The sequence below is a fragment of the Magallana gigas genome, chromosome 4 (assembly GCF_963853765.1).
Source record: "Magallana gigas chromosome 4, xbMagGiga1.1, whole genome shotgun sequence".
Lineage (NCBI taxonomy): Eukaryota > Metazoa > Mollusca > Bivalvia > Ostreida > Ostreidae > Magallana > Magallana gigas.
This window is the reverse complement of record NC_088856.1, coordinates 15,154,923-15,173,456: the sequence shown is the minus strand read 5'-3', so window position 1 is coordinate 15,173,456 and position 18,534 is coordinate 15,154,923. Positions and strand designations below refer to the sequence as shown.

At 32.8% G+C, this 18,534-nt stretch overlaps 1 protein-coding gene across 4 annotated transcripts; it reads right to left on the bottom strand.

Annotated features, from left to right (window-relative positions):
• Positions 1 to 833: 833 nt before the first annotated feature.
• On the bottom strand, positions 834 to 18,011 carry LOC136269423 (uncharacterized). 4 transcript variants are annotated; one of them, XR_010712859.1, is made up of 3 exons: positions 17,854 to 18,011; positions 3,717 to 3,831; positions 834 to 3,304 (listed from the first exon to the last, which is right to left on the bottom strand). XR_010712859.1 is itself a non-coding variant. In XM_066081432.1 (2 exons), the coding sequence occupies exon 2, from the start codon at positions 12,640 to 12,642 to the stop codon at positions 10,621 to 10,623; it is 2,022 nt and encodes a 673-aa protein (XP_065937504.1). In that variant the 5' UTR covers positions 12,643 to 12,754; positions 17,854 to 17,998; the 3' UTR covers positions 9,269 to 10,620. The 4 variants fall into 4 exon arrangements, 2 of the variants coding, with proteins under 2 accessions (XP_065937504.1, XP_011449218.3); XR_010712858.1 differs by having other exon boundaries at positions 851 to 3,304; positions 3,622 to 3,831; positions 17,854 to 18,008; XM_066081432.1 differs by lacking the exons at positions 834 to 3,304; positions 3,717 to 3,831 and adding an exon at positions 9,269 to 12,754 and having other exon boundaries at positions 17,854 to 17,998.
• Between the last annotated feature and the right edge of the window lie 523 nt (positions 18,012 to 18,534).

Here is an 18,534-nt window from a genome sequence, read left to right as displayed (position 1 = left end):
AGTAAAACCCTCTATCTGGTTTCTTAATAAATAATCTTCCAAATCGTTAAAAAAAAAAGAGAAAATAAAAATGGTGACAAATTTTCTCCTTGTCTTACACCTATGTTACACATAAAACAATCTGATAAATGTTGACCAATTTTTACCTTTGATTTAATACCCTTGTACATGTTAATAATAAATCTCAAACATTTTCCATCTATCCCACTTTTAAGAACTTTCGTCCATAGTCCATCTCGCCAAACTGTATCAAAAGCTTGCTTAAAATCAATGAAAGCACAGAATACTTTCCTCTTATTGTTTAGTGCATATTTACAAAGAAAATCAATAACAAATATATTATCTGATGTACAATAACCCTTTCTAAAACCTGTTTGCGCTTCATTGATTAAGTGTATTTCGTTAGCAAAGGTGTTTAAATGGTCACATATTATACTAGTAAAAAGTTTTCCTAAACAACTGAGTAATGTAATAGGTTTTTAATTTTCAGGTTGACTCATGTCGCCCTTGCCTTTGTAAATTGGCTTAATTATTCCTAATAGCCAGTCGTCTGGGACTAGGCCACTATCAAAAACCAAATTGAAAAAGTTTACATATAAGGGTAAGAAGGTTTCCATAGTTGTCTTAATGTATTCGTTGATAACATGGTCACCGCCAGGCGCTTGATTGTTTTTCAATTTTTTTTACAGCATTCCTAATTTCTTCACAAGTTATAGACTGATTAAGAAGTTTATCATTATCTAAATTTATGTTTATATCTATCTCTTGGTCTTCAACTGTGCCTTCGTTTGTTTTTTTTCATAAACTCATACATTAAATCAATATTTACACTAGTTTTGTCTTTCTTATTGGTACTATTTAAAATATCCCAGTATTATTTAGGTCTCCCTTTATGGAGTTCCTTAAGCTTGTCTGAAATACTATTATTGTAGTCCTTGATGCTTTTATCCAATGTTTTCTTGTATTCTTTGCCATACATTTTAAGATTATTAAAAGTTTCATTTGATTATTCTGTATTATATAAACGTTTTGCAATGTGGTATTTCCTTCTGACTGTGCGATAAGTGTTATTGAACCATGGTTTATTAGCATCGTCTTGTCTTTTCTTCGGGGGAGTTTTATTTTTTAATGTCTTTCCTGCTGAAGCAATAAAAATATTACAGACTTCACTAGTGATTTTGTCCATATCGTACTGTTCTAAAATGCGTTTACATTGTAAATATTCAATATTTCTAACAGTTTCGTTTCATTTATCGCTATTGATATTATGTGCAAATTCTGTAGCTTTTCCAGACTCCCAAATGAAGAAGTTTGAGTCTACTTTTTCGCCTGATTGGCTACTTGATTGTTTCTCTATTGGTAATTGATCCAAAAGCTCAAAAGTGATTGGACTGTGAACATCGGAGTATAAGTTACAAAAATCGTGAATAAAAAAGCCATTAACTGACTGCAACAAAGACGCATTACATAATACATAATCTACAGTACTTCTATCTTCACAAGTTAACCGGTTCTCTCCGAGTCGGCCGTTGACAATGAAGAGATAGTTATTCTTACACAGTTCAATCAATTTGTATCCAAAGTTATTACAGTGATCATCACAACTTGACCTTTCAAGTGAAATATTTGAGTCCAACAATATATTAACCTGTTCTAATGATTGCCGTGTTTCTTCGTCCATGTTATTATGGTTTGCTAAAAAATTATCTAAACATACATAATCTTTCAATTTGCCAGTTCTTGCATTGAAATCGCCTAACAAACATTTATTCTGAGTAGTTTTTAACATATTCAACATTTCTTGTTCTATGTCAGTAAAACAGTCGCTGGACAAGTATCTAGTATTTTCCGGAGGAACATATGTAATTCCAAACAATATATCTGAGGAACTGTTAGATAAGTTTCTGAATAACTTAAACCAAAATACATACTCGCATTCAGTTGTTAAAACTTCAATATATTTAACCACATTTTCTCTTATTGCTAAGATAATTCCTCCCGATTTTACCTTTGCAATGTCAAATCTATTTTTCATATATACAACAAAACCTGGAATATTCATAACATCAGTATTGTCGGTTTTCGTTTCAGCTAAGCATAAAATATCGTATTTACAAACAAAAGTAACAAAATCAGGATACTGTAATTTTTTTCCTGAGTCCGCAGACGTTAAGGGATAGAAAACTTAGAGTCTTTGTTGTCTTACCAATGTCATATTTCTAAATTGTGGGCAGCTGAATCAATATGAAAATGATGTAAAAACATCACGTATATATCCGTACAAAGAACACAAAGAATTACAGTAAAATTGTGTTAATTATAGGGGACCATTTTAGGTTTTCATCATTATATACAGTCCTTTGTTCAAAATATCACTCAAGAGCAAAGCGCAAGGCTCTTTAGATCACTTTAAAGTTGTCAAAATATGACCTTTTATTAACTTTAAGTTTTTGTTAACATTTACATAAGTCTTTGTCAATTGATGCATTTTAGGACCTGAAAATGCTGACCCAATATTAGGTAATCATGACTTAATCTTTTTTTAATTTTTTCATACTTGCATACTTTTGAATCATCAAAATCTTTAGATAATGAATTTTTCTCCTTAATGTGGGCTGTCATGACCTTCATTTTTAAATTTTATTGCAAACCCTTTTTTAAAATGAACCTCTTCATATTTAACACGTTGACTTGCAGGATCATATATATCCTAAATTTGCTTGCATGATTTTGAATGAAGGTGAATTAAGGATGTTGTTTACTCAGGGTTTGAGTTGTCAAATTGGGATTGCTATAAAGTTCATTGTCATAACATTTGTTCTAAGCACAAAATGTATTTATAATATAAATTATTATAGACATAATATTCAATATTTATTTTTTCATTCTGAGTAAACATCATCCTTAGGTGTTCGTATACAAAACTGTTGTATAAAGCTGAATTTAACAACAAAACACAAACGATTTCTCCTGTGCACACTTTAAAAATAATATGTTTAAACACCACCAAGTGTTTTCCTGGACAATTCGAATTCCCTAATATACAGAAGAATGAGGTGATAATTTTACAATAGTAAAATCTTTGTCCGTGCCTAAAACTGTTTACAGTTTTATGGTGACCAGGAACTCCATGTGGTCGTCGGGGGCGTTGTAGTAGTCACGGTAGTTGTTGTTGTTGCTGTTGTTGTTGTTGTTCTTGCCGGGATAGTCGTAGAAGTTGTTGTTGTATCTTTTTTGTTTATGTTAATCAAGGATCCACCAATCAATACAGGTATGATGGCCAAAATCAACCCGGCAAATATTGCTATTTAAAATAAACAATCGTCAAATTAAAGAAAATAATGAGAATTTTGATGTTAAAAAGATAATGACAAGTTCAAGGTAATTACCACAATCTGTCGCCATTCCTTTATAAATTTTTTTCTTATATATTTGAACACCCGTAATATTTTTCTTTCGATGTCTTTAAAATGGTTATAAAGGTTTAGAACTTGTATTGGAAAATTATTATTTTTAGGTTTACATATAATTACTTATCAAGAAGAATGTGGCTATTTGTGTTCATGATCAACTAATGATTATTGTAATCAAGATGATAATTAAAGGTATATCAGTTATTGCCTGGAGCTATGAAAGCAGAAACATCCAACGGTGGAGTTTGAGGCAGAACCGGGTATTGAGAATATGCGCCTTGACCATATATTGCTTGGTTATACCCCTGAGAGAAGACGTGTTCCGGCAAAATCAAAAGGGCAGTAAAAAGGAAGACGCTGAGGGTTGCCATATTGACACTGTTGTTGTTCCGTGATTTACTCATTAGGAAATACCAAACTACAACATAAAAAATTAAATGTTACGGGGGTTTTTTTTATTCGTAGATTTGGAACACGTTATATTTGCAGTATTTCCATGTATACAACACATTGACACAAGTCACAAAAGAATTTTAGTTGCACTTGACAAAACATTAGTATGATAATTGAATTTGTCCCAACGTATTCAAGCAATCTAGTGAATGTATAATTTATGTGCATTAAAAAATAAAATAAATTATTGCAAAATAAAAGTTTTCAAATTTTCAAATAAAAAACAAAAGAAAAAAAATTCTTAGATCAACAAAATCTCTTAATTGTATGGAAATATATACGTCAAAGTTATTACATATCAAAACAATAATTTTAGGATTTTAAACCCATACACATGATCCCTAACTCTTAATTACGTGCAACCTTAAAAATTAAACATTCTAGTGTCCACTTTGGTGATAAAAATTTAAATATTATTTACTGTATACAGGGAAATATTCGCCCCGTTTTATTTTCGCCCTTTTCGCTCTAATTGTCAGCGAGCAAATTTAAAACTGGGCGAATCTCAATGTCCAAAGTGATGTCTTTCGTACACAAGCGTGTATTGGCGAATTTAAGACTGCTGGAACCGTTTGCAAGTGTAGAAGGGGGGGGGGGGGTAGCCTTGTATATAGTATATGTTATCTATGGAGTGCTTTGCTTAGTTTAGTTAAGGCTAGATGGTCAACAAATTAACCTATAAGATCTACCTTAAACATACAGATTCTACATGTACTTAAATTTCTTAAAAAATTGGACATTATGAGTATTAGTGTGATTACTTCACACATTTCTTCCCGCACCAATATTCGCACCTTCCAAAACTAATGTTACCACAGGCTTTTGAGATTACGTTAACTAGGATAGCAGGTTTAGTGGGTTTTTTTTGGTAGTTTACTATCTTTATCACTAAAATTCGGATTAAAGCATAAACACTGCCATGATCACTAACGATGTGTTTAGGAAGACACATTATTAAGGGTTATCGATCTAACCATGATAGTAGCAAAAATGATAAAACGAATGATAACGGTACTGAGTTTATTTTATTTTTACGTACGACCCAAAACTATGGGATACGAAAACTAAAAACACTTTATTCAAGTATTACAATTTAGTTCAAACCATTTAAATATAATGCTACATGAGGAGCAAAATTGTGTTAAATGATTCACATAATGTCAAGTGTCTAAATATATATAATATAATCATAGAGTAAAGTAATACAAGCATCAATAAGCATAAATGATAGCAATAATAACTAGACACGATCTCGTTGCGATCAACGAGGAGGTCTTCCGTCCAATTTTTTGTGTTGATATGACCTCGACTTTGATTTCCGCCACCGAAACATGATGTGGAAAAAGGGGAAAAAGTCGTAATGCTTTTCTGTATTTCTTTTTAATAAAGTTTCATCGGAGTAAAAGGGATCAAATCTTAAGACATTCCAGTCTCTATTTTGAGGAGCCGGTCAATTATTCTCTATTATAGCTTGATGACTTAAAATATGTTGTTTAAAAAGTATTCATAAATTTGTTACAACTGAGTTTTTTTTTTGGAAAAAGACCGTTAAGGCGCAGACCCCTAACCTCCTTTTTGGGGTCATTTAACGAAATGTTGGTGGTTGCATACTATAAAGTACAATTTTTTGAGGATATTTTTTTTTCTACATTGTTTTTGAAATACTTGTATTTCTCTTCTTTTAGATTTAAAAAAAAATCAAACATTTTTACTTCTGGTCCCTAAAATCATCATCATTATACAGGTATATGTAAATAACTCTACGATAAATACTATTGCTTCTATAATTTTACAATTATATATCTCTCAGTAAAGAGTAATGCATTTTTTTCAACAAGTGTTAGAAATGTATTATCTTGAAATATCTTGCAAGACACGTTTTAGGGACCGACCCCTTATCTTCTTATTGGGGCTATTTAACGAAATTTTGATGGTTGAATGTTGTTTAGTGAATCATTATGAGCATTTTAGGTTGTTTTTTTTACTGATTATCAATTTTGTTTTCCTTTACGAGATATAGATGATCAAAGTTTCGAACTTCTGACCCCTGAAAAACCCTAATTACATAACACGTGAGCAAATCATTGCATGGGTTTATAATTGTATGGAAAAACATGTTTGCTTCTATAACATATTACAAAATATCCGTCAGAAAAGTCCTATAGATACATTTTAGACCCCTCTTTGTCCATAATCTTACGTGCCAACACTAATTTCTTGATATTAACGAACATTCGTGTAATTAAATTATTTTTACATGTGTTAACAAAATATTTTTTCAGAAAAGAGATAAACAAAGAAAATGAATAAAATTCATGACGTTTTTTAAACTAAATTTTCGGATACAGGCGGGCTTCACCGATTCTGAAGCAGGCAATAATAAATGTCTTTAGTCACATCTTTAATCTTCGTCTACCATGCCTGAATATTTGAATTCAATATCTTTTATCGAGTATCACCTGTAAAACAGCTAAATATGATTAAGAAATAGAAGCAAGGGGTCTTTATTCTAAGAGCCAGAAGTTATTTTGTTTCATGTGTAAGGGCTTTAGTTTAAAACATTTAAACCACTCTTGACCCCTACATTGAGGTGCCAGACAGCTTTTCCTGATATTGAATTAAAGGTCATTTAATTTTAAAGGCGTTTCGTACAATTAAGAAATAAGGAATCATTCTTTGAGTATTAGGAGGTGATAATTTTGGTCGGGGCGTGGTCATATCCAATAAAGCCCAAAGGGCTTTATGATAGATTTGACCATGCCCCGACAGAAATTATCACCTCATAATATTCAAAGAATAATTCCTTATAACTTATACTATTTCCAATTTGTACAATTTAAATCCAAATTATCTTAAAACCACTATTTTTTATGTAGCACATGCTATGTATTAATTACTATGCGGCGCAGCCAATACTGTTTCTCGGTTATATCATGTTGGTTATCAGAATTATTTTACATTTCTGGTATTATCATCCTAAGATCCTTAGGTGTAAACGCCCTGGGCTGGCAAAATTGGACACTTCACAACAGTTTCGTAAATGACTTTTGTGTAACAAAAGGAAAAGAATTCTGCCTGATCAGTCAAACATTATTGTATCTTTCTTACAAACTTCGGCGGAGACTTCAAATAGGCCAAGATCAAAGCTTAAAGGGGCATGGTCACGATTTTGGTCAAAATTTTTTTTAAATCTAAATGTTTACAATGCATCAGTAAGGCTAAAAGGGCAATTATAATTTGAGTGTCATTTGTTGAGTTATAAGCGAGTTACAGAGCTTTCAATTCTTCGTTATGAAAACAAAGCTATTGTTTACATTTTGAATGTTGAAGTGAAAATTCTAGTTTTAAACACAAAATGAATGTGTTAATCATTAGGAACAGTTTATTCATGCTTAAGATGAATAAGGGGATAGACAAATCAGTTTGAATTTTTTTTTACTGGTATATTGAACCTATGTAAACAAAAACAGGGCATGAGCCTTGTTTACATGACAAAGAATTGCGAGCCCTGTATCTTGCCTAAAACTCAGCGACTGGCACCCAAATTTCATTTGATCATTAGAAATGCATTCATAAAGCATTGTAAATAATAACAACAGAAAATTAAGATTTGACCAAAATCGTGACCATGCCCCTTTAACTGTGCAACAGCGTCTATAAACAGTCTATGGTGCTTTTGGTACACCGAGCTTAGCAAGGTCTGACAATGTCAAGCATATGGTAGATGCTACAGTTCGCACATTTACAAAAAGCACCTATGAAAAAATATTTGTGTACTTCTTATCCGTGACCTTGATGAACTATTTTTGTCTTGGCATGATAATAGTAAAATCTCAATCAAAGACTTGCGATTAAAAGTTATAACATTGCTTAGTCTTTATTGCAATGTTATGACCACCGGACACCGTCACTGGGTCAATTATAGTCAAGGACAAGTCAGGGAAACAGCAAAATGCTATTTCTCTCTGGATTAAGTGATTTTCAATTGTGGTGGGAGTATGACCATTAGTTTCTTTGGCATTGAAAATGACATTCATCGGGATAGATTCGAGTTCAACATATCACCACATACAAATCTTAAATTAGACCCATTGATTACTTTAAGGAATTCACAAAACTGCACAGTGGGAGTTTCTATTTCATGTAAAGATTCCTTATGACCGATGATGTGTCATGAACTTGACCCAGGGTCAGTTGCGCAAGTTCAAAGTCATATTTAACATGTGTCATATCTTGTATTAAAGGAAATAAGGAAAAGCTATAGTTTGCCATAAAGATTACATGTGACCTGTAAATATATACCCTGTCTTGTCTGACTCACTATAAGAAAAAGAAGCATCCACTATTCTCTCATAGAGAAATACATTAGTAATGACTTCTTTCTTAGCGGGGGTATCATTTGTGAGCTTGCTAACAGTACTTTTTAGATGGTCCAGTGGGGGCAATGCCCCCCCCCCCCTTTCTCGCAACCAAAATTTCCCTTAAGTTAACGTTTAGTAAATTGTTTCTGGGTCATTCCTGCCACACACACACTTTTATTATAATTAAATTAATTATAAACATGTACATATATGATGTGCTTTTTAAAGTAATCCTGAACGTGAAGTAAATTAAACGAAGAACTTACCTGGTATGAAAATAATACTTTAAAACTGAGTCTCGTTTTCGATTTTTTGAACTTATCATATTGATAATCCAGTCTCAGTAAAACCATTTCCCACCTCCTTACACTCGTTAGGATCTGATAGACCTGTATCAATAACAGATCATCTCCTCTTGACCTCCACATTTGCATACAATCTAAATAAACTCCTACATAACAAAGTTATGCCTTTATCTGTTTAATGAGTGGTGCAATACTCAGTCTAGAGGTTACATAGAAAACAGGCATGAATTAATTTGTTGTCTCCTTTTGAAGAGTTCCAATAAATTTTCTAAAGCTCTAATTGGTAAGAAGAAATGATCGTGTAAAGATGACCTTTTATCAATACAGGGTATGTCAGGCTCTGACAAGTGTGAGGAGAAGGAGGTGTTTTAATCAGACTGATGGACAATTCTTTCGCGACACGAAGTTGCGACGGAAGACGTACTCGTTGATTTGCAACGAGATCGGCTCTAGTTTTGTTTTGAAGTTTGCAACACGACAGCCACCCCCTCCCCCTAATTTTTCTCTCTGTATAGACTGGAAGAATTTGCAAGACTTAGTCTAGAATCGGTCAGTGTGAAAAAAAAAGATGTTAAATTTTACTCTTATTAGATAAACATTTTTTGCAATGTAAATTTATTTAAATGTTACTTCATCGAAATATGTATTTGAATATAGAAATTGTGAAGTCTACATTGTTCATACGTAACCTATGCATATACATTATTATTACACTTACAATATTGCAATATTAAAATAAAGATTATCAAAAAGTTTTTATTAGATTCCATTTTTGTCACAAAACTTTTAAATGGACAGATAACCTAATTAACTTCTGTCAACTTACATATTTACATACTGTAAGTTTTCTATATTTTGTTTGCTAACACAACTTGCTAATAATGATTACATTTAATATAACGAAGAAATACAATTATTATTTTCACAAAATACCCTGTATACAGGGAAAACTTTCGCTCAAACTGCGTTTGGCTTTAAAAAATCTAAACATATAATAGCCCTTTTTTAAAAAATTGATTTGCATCAATTATCTGAAATTCATCTTACATCTATTATTTTTACTGAGTGTGTCTTTACAGCATATGTTATGTAAGATGACATTTACTTAAAAAGTTTTGACATCTGTATTTTAAGCTTAAAATGCATCGATTGTTGTTTCATTGTATATAGATTGTTTATTTTCACAAAAACCTAGCACTATCTCAAAATTGTAGACAGGTTTGTACGACTATAATATTACTAGACAGGAATATATAATAAATTTGACATTTGAACAAATACTCAGTGCAAGCGACGAAATGTACCTTTAAATTATGAAACCAAAATATTATTGTCTTAAAATCGTTGCATTAGTATAAGGTTACATTTGCGATGTTACATTTACAAAATGGTCGTACTTATATCAAATATATCATTCTCCTTATCTTTTGGTTAGCATAACATCTGAAATCAAGTCAAACCAAATCAGTCATTCACATCGTGAATTTTTAACGTATATTCATGAATATCAAGTAGTCGTTTGTGTTTCATGTCCGACTTACTTGGCCAGGCAGACATAATTGAATAAAATAATTCTTTATAATTATCATGAATTTATTCAATTTTTTCTCCAAACAATCACAGATGCTAGAAAAAAATAAAGAATATATTGAAAGAAAAAATCTACTACAAAAAAATAGAATAAGATATTTTGACAATTAATTCTATAAATATAACATCTTACAAGTTAATTATATTTTGCTTTGATATTTTCGACCTTTTCGAAAGATCTTTTTTCAATAGGTAGATAGTTAAAGTTCATTGTTGATACTTCCTAAATAAAGATGCAGTACAGCTGTGTCAAGGGATAACGGAAAGTTAATTATATAAGGCGCGATTAATAGCAAAATTGTACATGGTTTACACTATCAGGAAAATCAAGCGCGCCCATAAATAACATAATATACACCTTTTATATGAAGTTGAAGTAAGGATACTTCTATATATTCATTGACACTTGTATCAGTAGATAATGTATCTGTCTTATTTCATGTGACCAAAAGTTCAAACAAACGTTTTAAGGAATCCACTGTCACAATTGTGTTCATATTACATCATCACACATCCCCATTGACTCGATGATGTTGAGTTAGGACTTTCTTCAGTGTACCTGTGTTGGACCTCCCTAGCCTGTATGGCTTCTCGGCGAAGTTTCTCCCGCTTGCGTTCTTTACGTTCTTTTTCTCTTTCTAACTTCTCTAAATATCTTTCTTGTTCTCTCTCTTCCTCTCTTTGCCTTCTTAGCTCCTCTTTAACACGTTCTGCCTTTCGTAATTTGGTTTCCAATCGCTCTTTTTCCCTCCTGGCTATTTCTTTGTCTCTTTCGCGTTTTATTTCTGTGCGTTCTAGTTTCAATCGGAGTTCCTCTTCTTTTATTTTTGCAAGTTCTTCTTTTTGCTCCATTTCTCTTTTAAATCGCTCTTCTTCTTCTTTCTTTTCAGCCTCTCTTTTCAGTTTTTGCTTCCGTTCTTCTTCTAAGTCAATAAAATACTGGTAACTGTAAAACGTGTTTTCATTTGCTTGTGTCATTTCGAGAATTAATGACAATAGTTGATTAGCTTGATCGGTACGTTTAGTTCCATCAACTCTTCTTTTGTTAGAAAGTAGAAAACAGCGATTTTTACATTGCATAACCATGTGGTGCAGGTCCGGTGAATTTTCTAGGGTGGCTTGAAATAATTCGTGTATGTCTTCATTTGTCTTTTCTGTGCCTTTTAAAGCTGTTTCTTCGAAATCCTCTCTCCTGGTGATAACAATTATTGTGTGGTTCAGAAATTGATCTCCACCAAATATTTCTTTTAAGTAATGAAGGGTCTTCTTCTCTTGTTCTGTGATACGATTCATTTTAAGAATCAATAAGAAAGCGTGTGGTCCGGGATTTGTCATCATCATGCAATTCAAAAATTCCTTTCTTAATTCTTCTGGTGGTTTGTGGGTATCAAACAACCCCGGGGTATCAACGACTTCTAGAATGAACCCTCTTTTCACTGTCGATTCTCTCTGAGATACTTCTGTACAAGATTTTGAGGAAAATGAATTTTTAAATCTGTTGGCACCCAATAACGTATTTCCAGTTGAGCTTTTTCCTGCCCCTGTCTGCCCAATCAACACGACACGGATTGTTTTTGTTGCTGAAGTTTCTACATTATTTGCTTTCATAACCACTTCATTTTTCACAGTTGAATTTTGGGCACTGTCTCCTTCAGTCAGCTCTTTTTGTACCAACTCGTCTTTCAGATCTTTATGGTTATTTTCTTCTTTTTCAGTGCATTCATCGCTTTTGAACTGCTTCGACGCAGCATTCAATTTTAGAACATCATTTGAACCTTTCAGAAGATCGTTATTACGATGTTGTTCGGGTTTTTCAAATTTCGAACAATTCATTTGTAACTCATCTTTCATAGAAGTTGCGACATCCAATATTTCATCAGAAACATCGCTATCGACAACACAACATGGCTTCTTGATCTCTGTGTCTGTTGCTTTTTCGATTTTCCCGACTTCGTTTCCGTCATAGTTACTGATCATCTCACCTTTATTATTATCAGTTTGATGTGAGACAAAACATTGCGATGTAATTTCAGCATCATATGGGATTGTATTATCAATGAAAACTCCATTCTGCAATTCGTTACCTGAAATATTTGTGATTTCATCTTTCGATTTGCAATCTTTTAATTTGGGTTGTACTGATTTGTTTTTCTCGTCGGTTTTAAGGCCGTTGTTTGTTCCTTCCCCGAGGATGTTCCTATCTTGGTTTTCTCCTAGAGCAGCCGCGTTTTTATGACATACAGTAGAAAGAGTTGTTGTTGAATCGTCGTGAACCTCCACAAAATGTAGTTCCTGTTTTTCTTTTTCATTATTTTCCCGGTGTTGTTCTATTCTTCTCCGACATGGGTTTTCGTCTTGATCTACACCTGGTATATCCATTTGACCAAAACGTGTATTAGAAATATGATTCTCGGTAAATGGAGAATCTGTTATTTGTTTCTCATCCAAAATCCTATGATCGTTTTCAATTTTAATGTTTATATCTTTTCCAGTTGTTTCTTCGTTAGCGGTTTGGTCCATTTTACCAGGGTATTAAAAGTTTTCTCTAATTCTTGGGAAGCTAATGGTTTTCAAGGTTCACTCTCAACCTGTTTAATTAGGTACAAACTCCTCGCTATGTTTGAAAGTTAACCTACAAAATAAGAATACATTCATATCAGTCGTGTTTATTTTCTTTCAATGGTTACGTAACCTTGCCATTATCAAATTTTACAAAAGATTATTTTACTAAATTAACACATCTGTCTGTGACGGACTGGCAATGTTTATTTGTTTAAAATAATTTAAAATATAGTTCTTTTAAAAATCAGAATTATGCAATCATTTATAAGGGTATAAAAATATAACATATTTTTTTTCCGTTTATCTTTCTATGATATTTTATTTTCACGTGCACACATAACCAAAAAACACACAAACATTTTTTTTTTAATGTATTATGTTAATTAAGGTCTTCCGTTTCCAACGAAAGACCATGTACTGATTCCGATAGTAATTCTTCCTTATTGTTATTCTTCTTCTAGACGTTTTTCAAACCTTAATAACTTTTCTGTTTGGCATCCGATTTCATTCTAATTTTCAGGATGTATTGTAAATTAAATTTAATTTTTAAGTCACAAAAAGATAAGAAATGGTAACTTCCGGGTTTGAGTTATTCCCCTTTTTAAAATATTTTAGGGTCATTCGTTTCCGGACAAAGGCTCCGAAATGGTCCGTAGCAAATAATCCAAAGTTAGAAATCTTTAAAATTGAATGTTGTCCTCTGATTTTTGCATTTTCGTTTTTTCCAATTTTACCACTTGAATTATATAATCTAAATCTATGTTTATTAATTGCTAATTTTTACTCATGCTTTTGCTTCCTAACTTTTTAGTTTGAAATATTTTTTAAATGCATATAGAACAAAAGTTGTGCATAAATTAAAGGGTTTTCATTTTAGATCAGAAAAAAGGGGCTGGTCCCTTAAAAAAGGGATCTAGGTGCCTGGAAAGTCTTTGCTGTATAACTAAAAAGCGATACATGCTACGATAATGATGTCGCTGGAAAAGTACTTCTTCATTATCTTAGCAATCTAATTGTAATATAGAATTGTTTGGATATTGCGTAATATGAGAGTTAAAAGCTTCACATGAAGACACGCATACTCGCTTTCATTTTGCTTATAGGGAATAGCTTCATGTGCGTAATAGTGTTTTAAAGTCGCAGCTAACACTTTTCTTGTCTAAATATATCCCAAACTTATTATAAACGTGCCTTTATCTCTTTTACAAGAGGTCTAACTCTTCAATACTCAGCAGTCTGTGGTTACATTCATGCATAGATAATAGGCATGAACTAATCTTTAAGAGTTCAAATTGATTTTCTAAAGCCCTAATTGGTCAGAAGTTAACGTAATGTGTAAATGACCTCCTAACAATATCTGTCAGACCCTGACAAGCGTAAGATGAAGGGGGTGGTTTTATCAAGACTGATTGACAATCCTTTCTTGACTTAAAGCTTTAACGGAAGACCTCCTCGTTGCTTGCAACGAGCTCGGCAGTTATAAACAATATTTGTACGAAATTCAAAATCAACATCAAAAACTGACAAATAATTTTATTATATATTCATATCAAATCCATAATCAACAAAAAGAAATAAGATACAATGACATATTAGACATGTAATTTAATTAATGAAATAAAAGTTTGTATCATATGCTTTTTCCTAGTTCTCTGATTGGCTGATATCCAGCATTCTAGAGAAAATAATCACTTACTAAAGGGGTCAATATAACATTTGATTGTTTTCTACATTGGACGAAAAATAGATTGGGAATTTCAAAATTGCTACGACTTGTAATCATTATTCACGATGTCCAATGAAACATCGCGTTTCTCAATTTGATGGCAATGGCCTCAAACTAAGAGGTAATAAGGTTTTCTTTCCTTGATAACGTGCGTATCGTACGCCGCTGAATCATATAATAGAACAATTATTGCTGGGAGGGGGGGGGGGGGGTCCCGATCAAAACGATGATCTGGCTACCCTCCATGTACAATAATTACCTCGCCAATAATGGCCCGGTGAATATTGTACGTACTTCTCGGTTCGGCTAGGTGAATGTTGTATTTTTCTTAAGGGGACTTCAACCTAAAAACACATTTACTTGACAACAATAGTTTTATTAATCATAATGGGGATACAAAATAAAATTATCTTATCATCGTAAAGCAATTGATGTCGATATTTACACGCAATTTGCATTGACATTTCCTTACATTCTGCAGTGCAGAGATCAACTGTTTGTTCTGTATATATTTGGCAACCCTCAAAAGATTTCTAATGGTAAATATTTCTAAATTTTATTTGCCATGTCTGCATAGCAGATCCTAATTTAAATGCATTGACGTATATCAATTTTTTTTCTTTCGAATATCAAGTCACGAGGCACTATAAAATAGGAATGGGTTGTATACAAGTTCAAATTTCAATTATGCATAAATGTAAGGATCAGTTATATGCTCGCAAACTATTCTGGATGGTTTACATAATACCTATAGGAACAAGCATGTTAGTTACCCTTAGATGAATCTGAACAATTTAAATGCTCACAGCATTTGATTACACAAAATTTATTTAGTTAGTGTTACTAATGAAAAGATAATGCATCAATGAGTGATTGCTTTAACAAACGTTACATATTGTTACTTTGAATACGTTTTTCTTTGTTAGACAATATTGAATTGACCTTTGGATCATCAATCTAAAACCCAATGTGACGTTCAAATTTCATGACATGAAATGATGTCACATTATCTGACAAGCGGAATTCCTCTTACTACTTGATTTTACATGGACTGTTTTTCTTTGATTGCATGTTATTTCGTTATTCAAATCCTCACTTTCGTCCTCGATATCTTCGATTTCCCTTTTCATTTTTTCAATCTTTTCATTCGTTCTTCGACTAATTTCCTTATTTTCGGCCTCTAATTTTTCTAGCTCCCTTTTCAATTCTTGGTTTAAATCTTCTGACTTCGATATTTGGTCTTCTGATTCCTTTGCCATTTTTTCAATTTTTTTCTCCAGCTTTTGAATATTTTCCTTTCGAATCTTGATCTGCATTTGTCGCTCCACCTCTTCTCTCTCATATTTTTCGGCTAACTTCTGTTTTTTTACTTCTTCCTCCTTCCGTAAGATTTCTTTTCGTCTTTCCAACTCTTTGAACATATCATTGCTGTAGCAAACTCCCTTGTTCTGATCTATCAACATGTAGACTGACTGGATTATTTTACGTGCATCTCTTCTGCGTTTGCTGCTTTGAACGTGACCAGAGTTGGAAACAGCCATACATCGATCACCACATTGCTTTACAATTCGAGTAAGATCTTCTGAATCTTGAATAAAAGTTTTCAGTTGATCCGAAACATCAAGATCTTCATCTTCATCATCCGAATCAAGTTCAGGATCCAAGTCTTCTTTTCGTGTTATAACCAATATTGTATGATTTAAGAAGTCTTCATCCCCAAACATCTCTGACATATATTTCAACGTGCACTTCTCTTGCTCTGTTATTCTTCCAACACTCATAATAATCAAAAACGCATGAGGGCCTGGAGATGTCATCTCTAGACAGAGTTTTAGATCTTGTTTGACCATTTCTTCTGTTTTGGACGTGTCATATAAACCAGGAGTATCAATCACTTCCAAAATTTGTCCATTATACTTGCAACTTTCTTTTTGCGGTTTTGATGTATGTGAGACAAAGGAAGTAACAGCGCTGAACGTTTCTGTTCCGAGAATTGTGTTTCCTGTTGAACTTTTTCCAGTCCCAGTCTGTCCAATCAAAACAATTCTTATAGGTTTTGGGTCAACTTCTTTTATTTGTTTTAAAATCTTTGAATCTGTGTGAGAGTTTTTTTCTGTTTTATCAATGGGCGTTGATGAAAACGATTTGCAAGTTTGGGGGTTTTGCGCTAAATATGGTCCAGAAATATAAGCACCTTCACCTGCAAAAAACTGAGGAGTACTTGCATTTGCGTTCAATATTTCTTTTGCTTTGCATTTATTTGTATTCCCGTTTTTGTAATCCGCAGCATGTATCGAGTTTACGTCTAATGAATGTTGATTTTCCTCCTGTTTCTCTGTTTTCACTTGTGGATTACATGTGGATTGAATATCATGGTCATTGATTATATTTCTAATCCTCAAGTCCATGAACTCAACAGTATGATTTCCTTCGTGTCCATCGGTTTTTGTCTTTTTCTCATCTTGGATTATATCCTTGTATGTTTCATTTGTTTTAGTTTTTAACTTTTCTACAGGTGGAATGCATGGACTTTCTTTTGTTATTTGGTCTTGTGGAGTTTTACCTCTGTCTGCGCTAAGATCATCAGACCTTGTTTCTTCATGTTTTATGCCAAAACTTAAACAGTCGGTGACATTTTCCTGTGTCTCTACCACATCATATGTTTTCTTACACAATTCTGAGTCTTTTGATATTCGGTCTTGTGGAGTTGTACATCTGTCTGCGCAAAGATCATCAGACCTTGTTTCTTTATCTTTAAACCCAACAATTAAACAGTCGGTGACATCTTCCTGTATCTCTACCACATCATAGGTTTTCTTATTCAATTCTGTATTAACAAACGATGTATATAGCTCCTCGTGCATTTCTATCTTTTCGGAAGTTGCAGCTGGAATGGTTTCTTGCAGACCGTCGTTTTGCGACGTCAAGTTTATAATATCATCGGAAAGCGTTTTCTCTGCTTCGTTGCTTTCACAATAGATATTTACGTCAGTTCCATTGCCCTTAATATCACGTACAGTCATCTTAACAGGAGAATATTGACCGTTTTCTGTAATTTGGATGGTTTTCCCTGTCTCTGTGTGAGGGACATCAGGACTAGCCCGATTTTCTTCATTGCTCAAACAGCAGAGGTCTTCTTGTTGTGTTTCCATTCTGTTTTAATTACGAGTTACTAATTAGGAGTAACGAGTGTATGGTGTAAATCTCTTCTTCTTGTCACCAGACAATCAATCTACACAGAACAAGGTTCCTAGCGTCAACTTAACTCGCGAAAGAGCACATATTGTCAAGTTAAAAACGAGAAAAATCACTTTGCAACAATTTGAGGAAGTCGATTCCTTCACGTTCTTTTCTCATTTAAAATATTCTTTAAATAAATGGTATTTGTTTTAGTTTTTCCTTCATATCTTGGTTACGCTTGTATTAAAAACATAGATTCTTACCTTCTTCCAATGTTATATGTGCTTTCGCTTTCTTTACTTGGAATAATCTGAGTCATTCAGTGGTTATAAGACCGTTTTCAGAAAGCCGATGTCTGCATGATCAGCAGAATACAAAAGCCTAGAACTCGTACACTACTACGTAATCAATAGTCAACATTTAAAAATTTGAACTTTAAAAATTGAATTGAACTAGGTTTAATTCAAGAGGGGCGTTCATGTCAGGATCGTAGGTATTACAACATACAAAAACATTTGCTGTATAATAACAATTTTTGCCTCCATAATGAAGATACAATGTGTTTTATGTTTATTTGATTTCTTTGTGATGAAATTTATTGCCGATCTCTATCAAGGCAAACTAATATAAATAGTGCATGTGCATTCGTAGCTAATGTGAAAATAGTGACTGGTAGAATTCTTGGGCTTTAATCAGGCAATTAATGCAAATTTGTAGTGATTTTAAGATTTTGCGATTTATACCTTTTCTTAGGTTTATTATGACTTATTTTAGACATGGTATACATTGACATGTACATATTTAATGCAGTTTTTAAAAGCATGTTTCCATTAACTATATCTATTAACCTTTTAATCATTTACTTCGCTTCAACCCCCTCCCAATACAAAACAACTCTTTCCGTTGAAATTCCACAGATAATAGTAACATGTTCAGGAAGAAAG

Excerpts from the sequence above, each read along its gene's own strand:
- LOC136269423 (XM_011450916.4), bottom strand. The coding sequence starts at position 17,562 with ATGGAAACACAACAAGAAGACCTCTGCTGTTTGAGCAATGAAGAAAAT.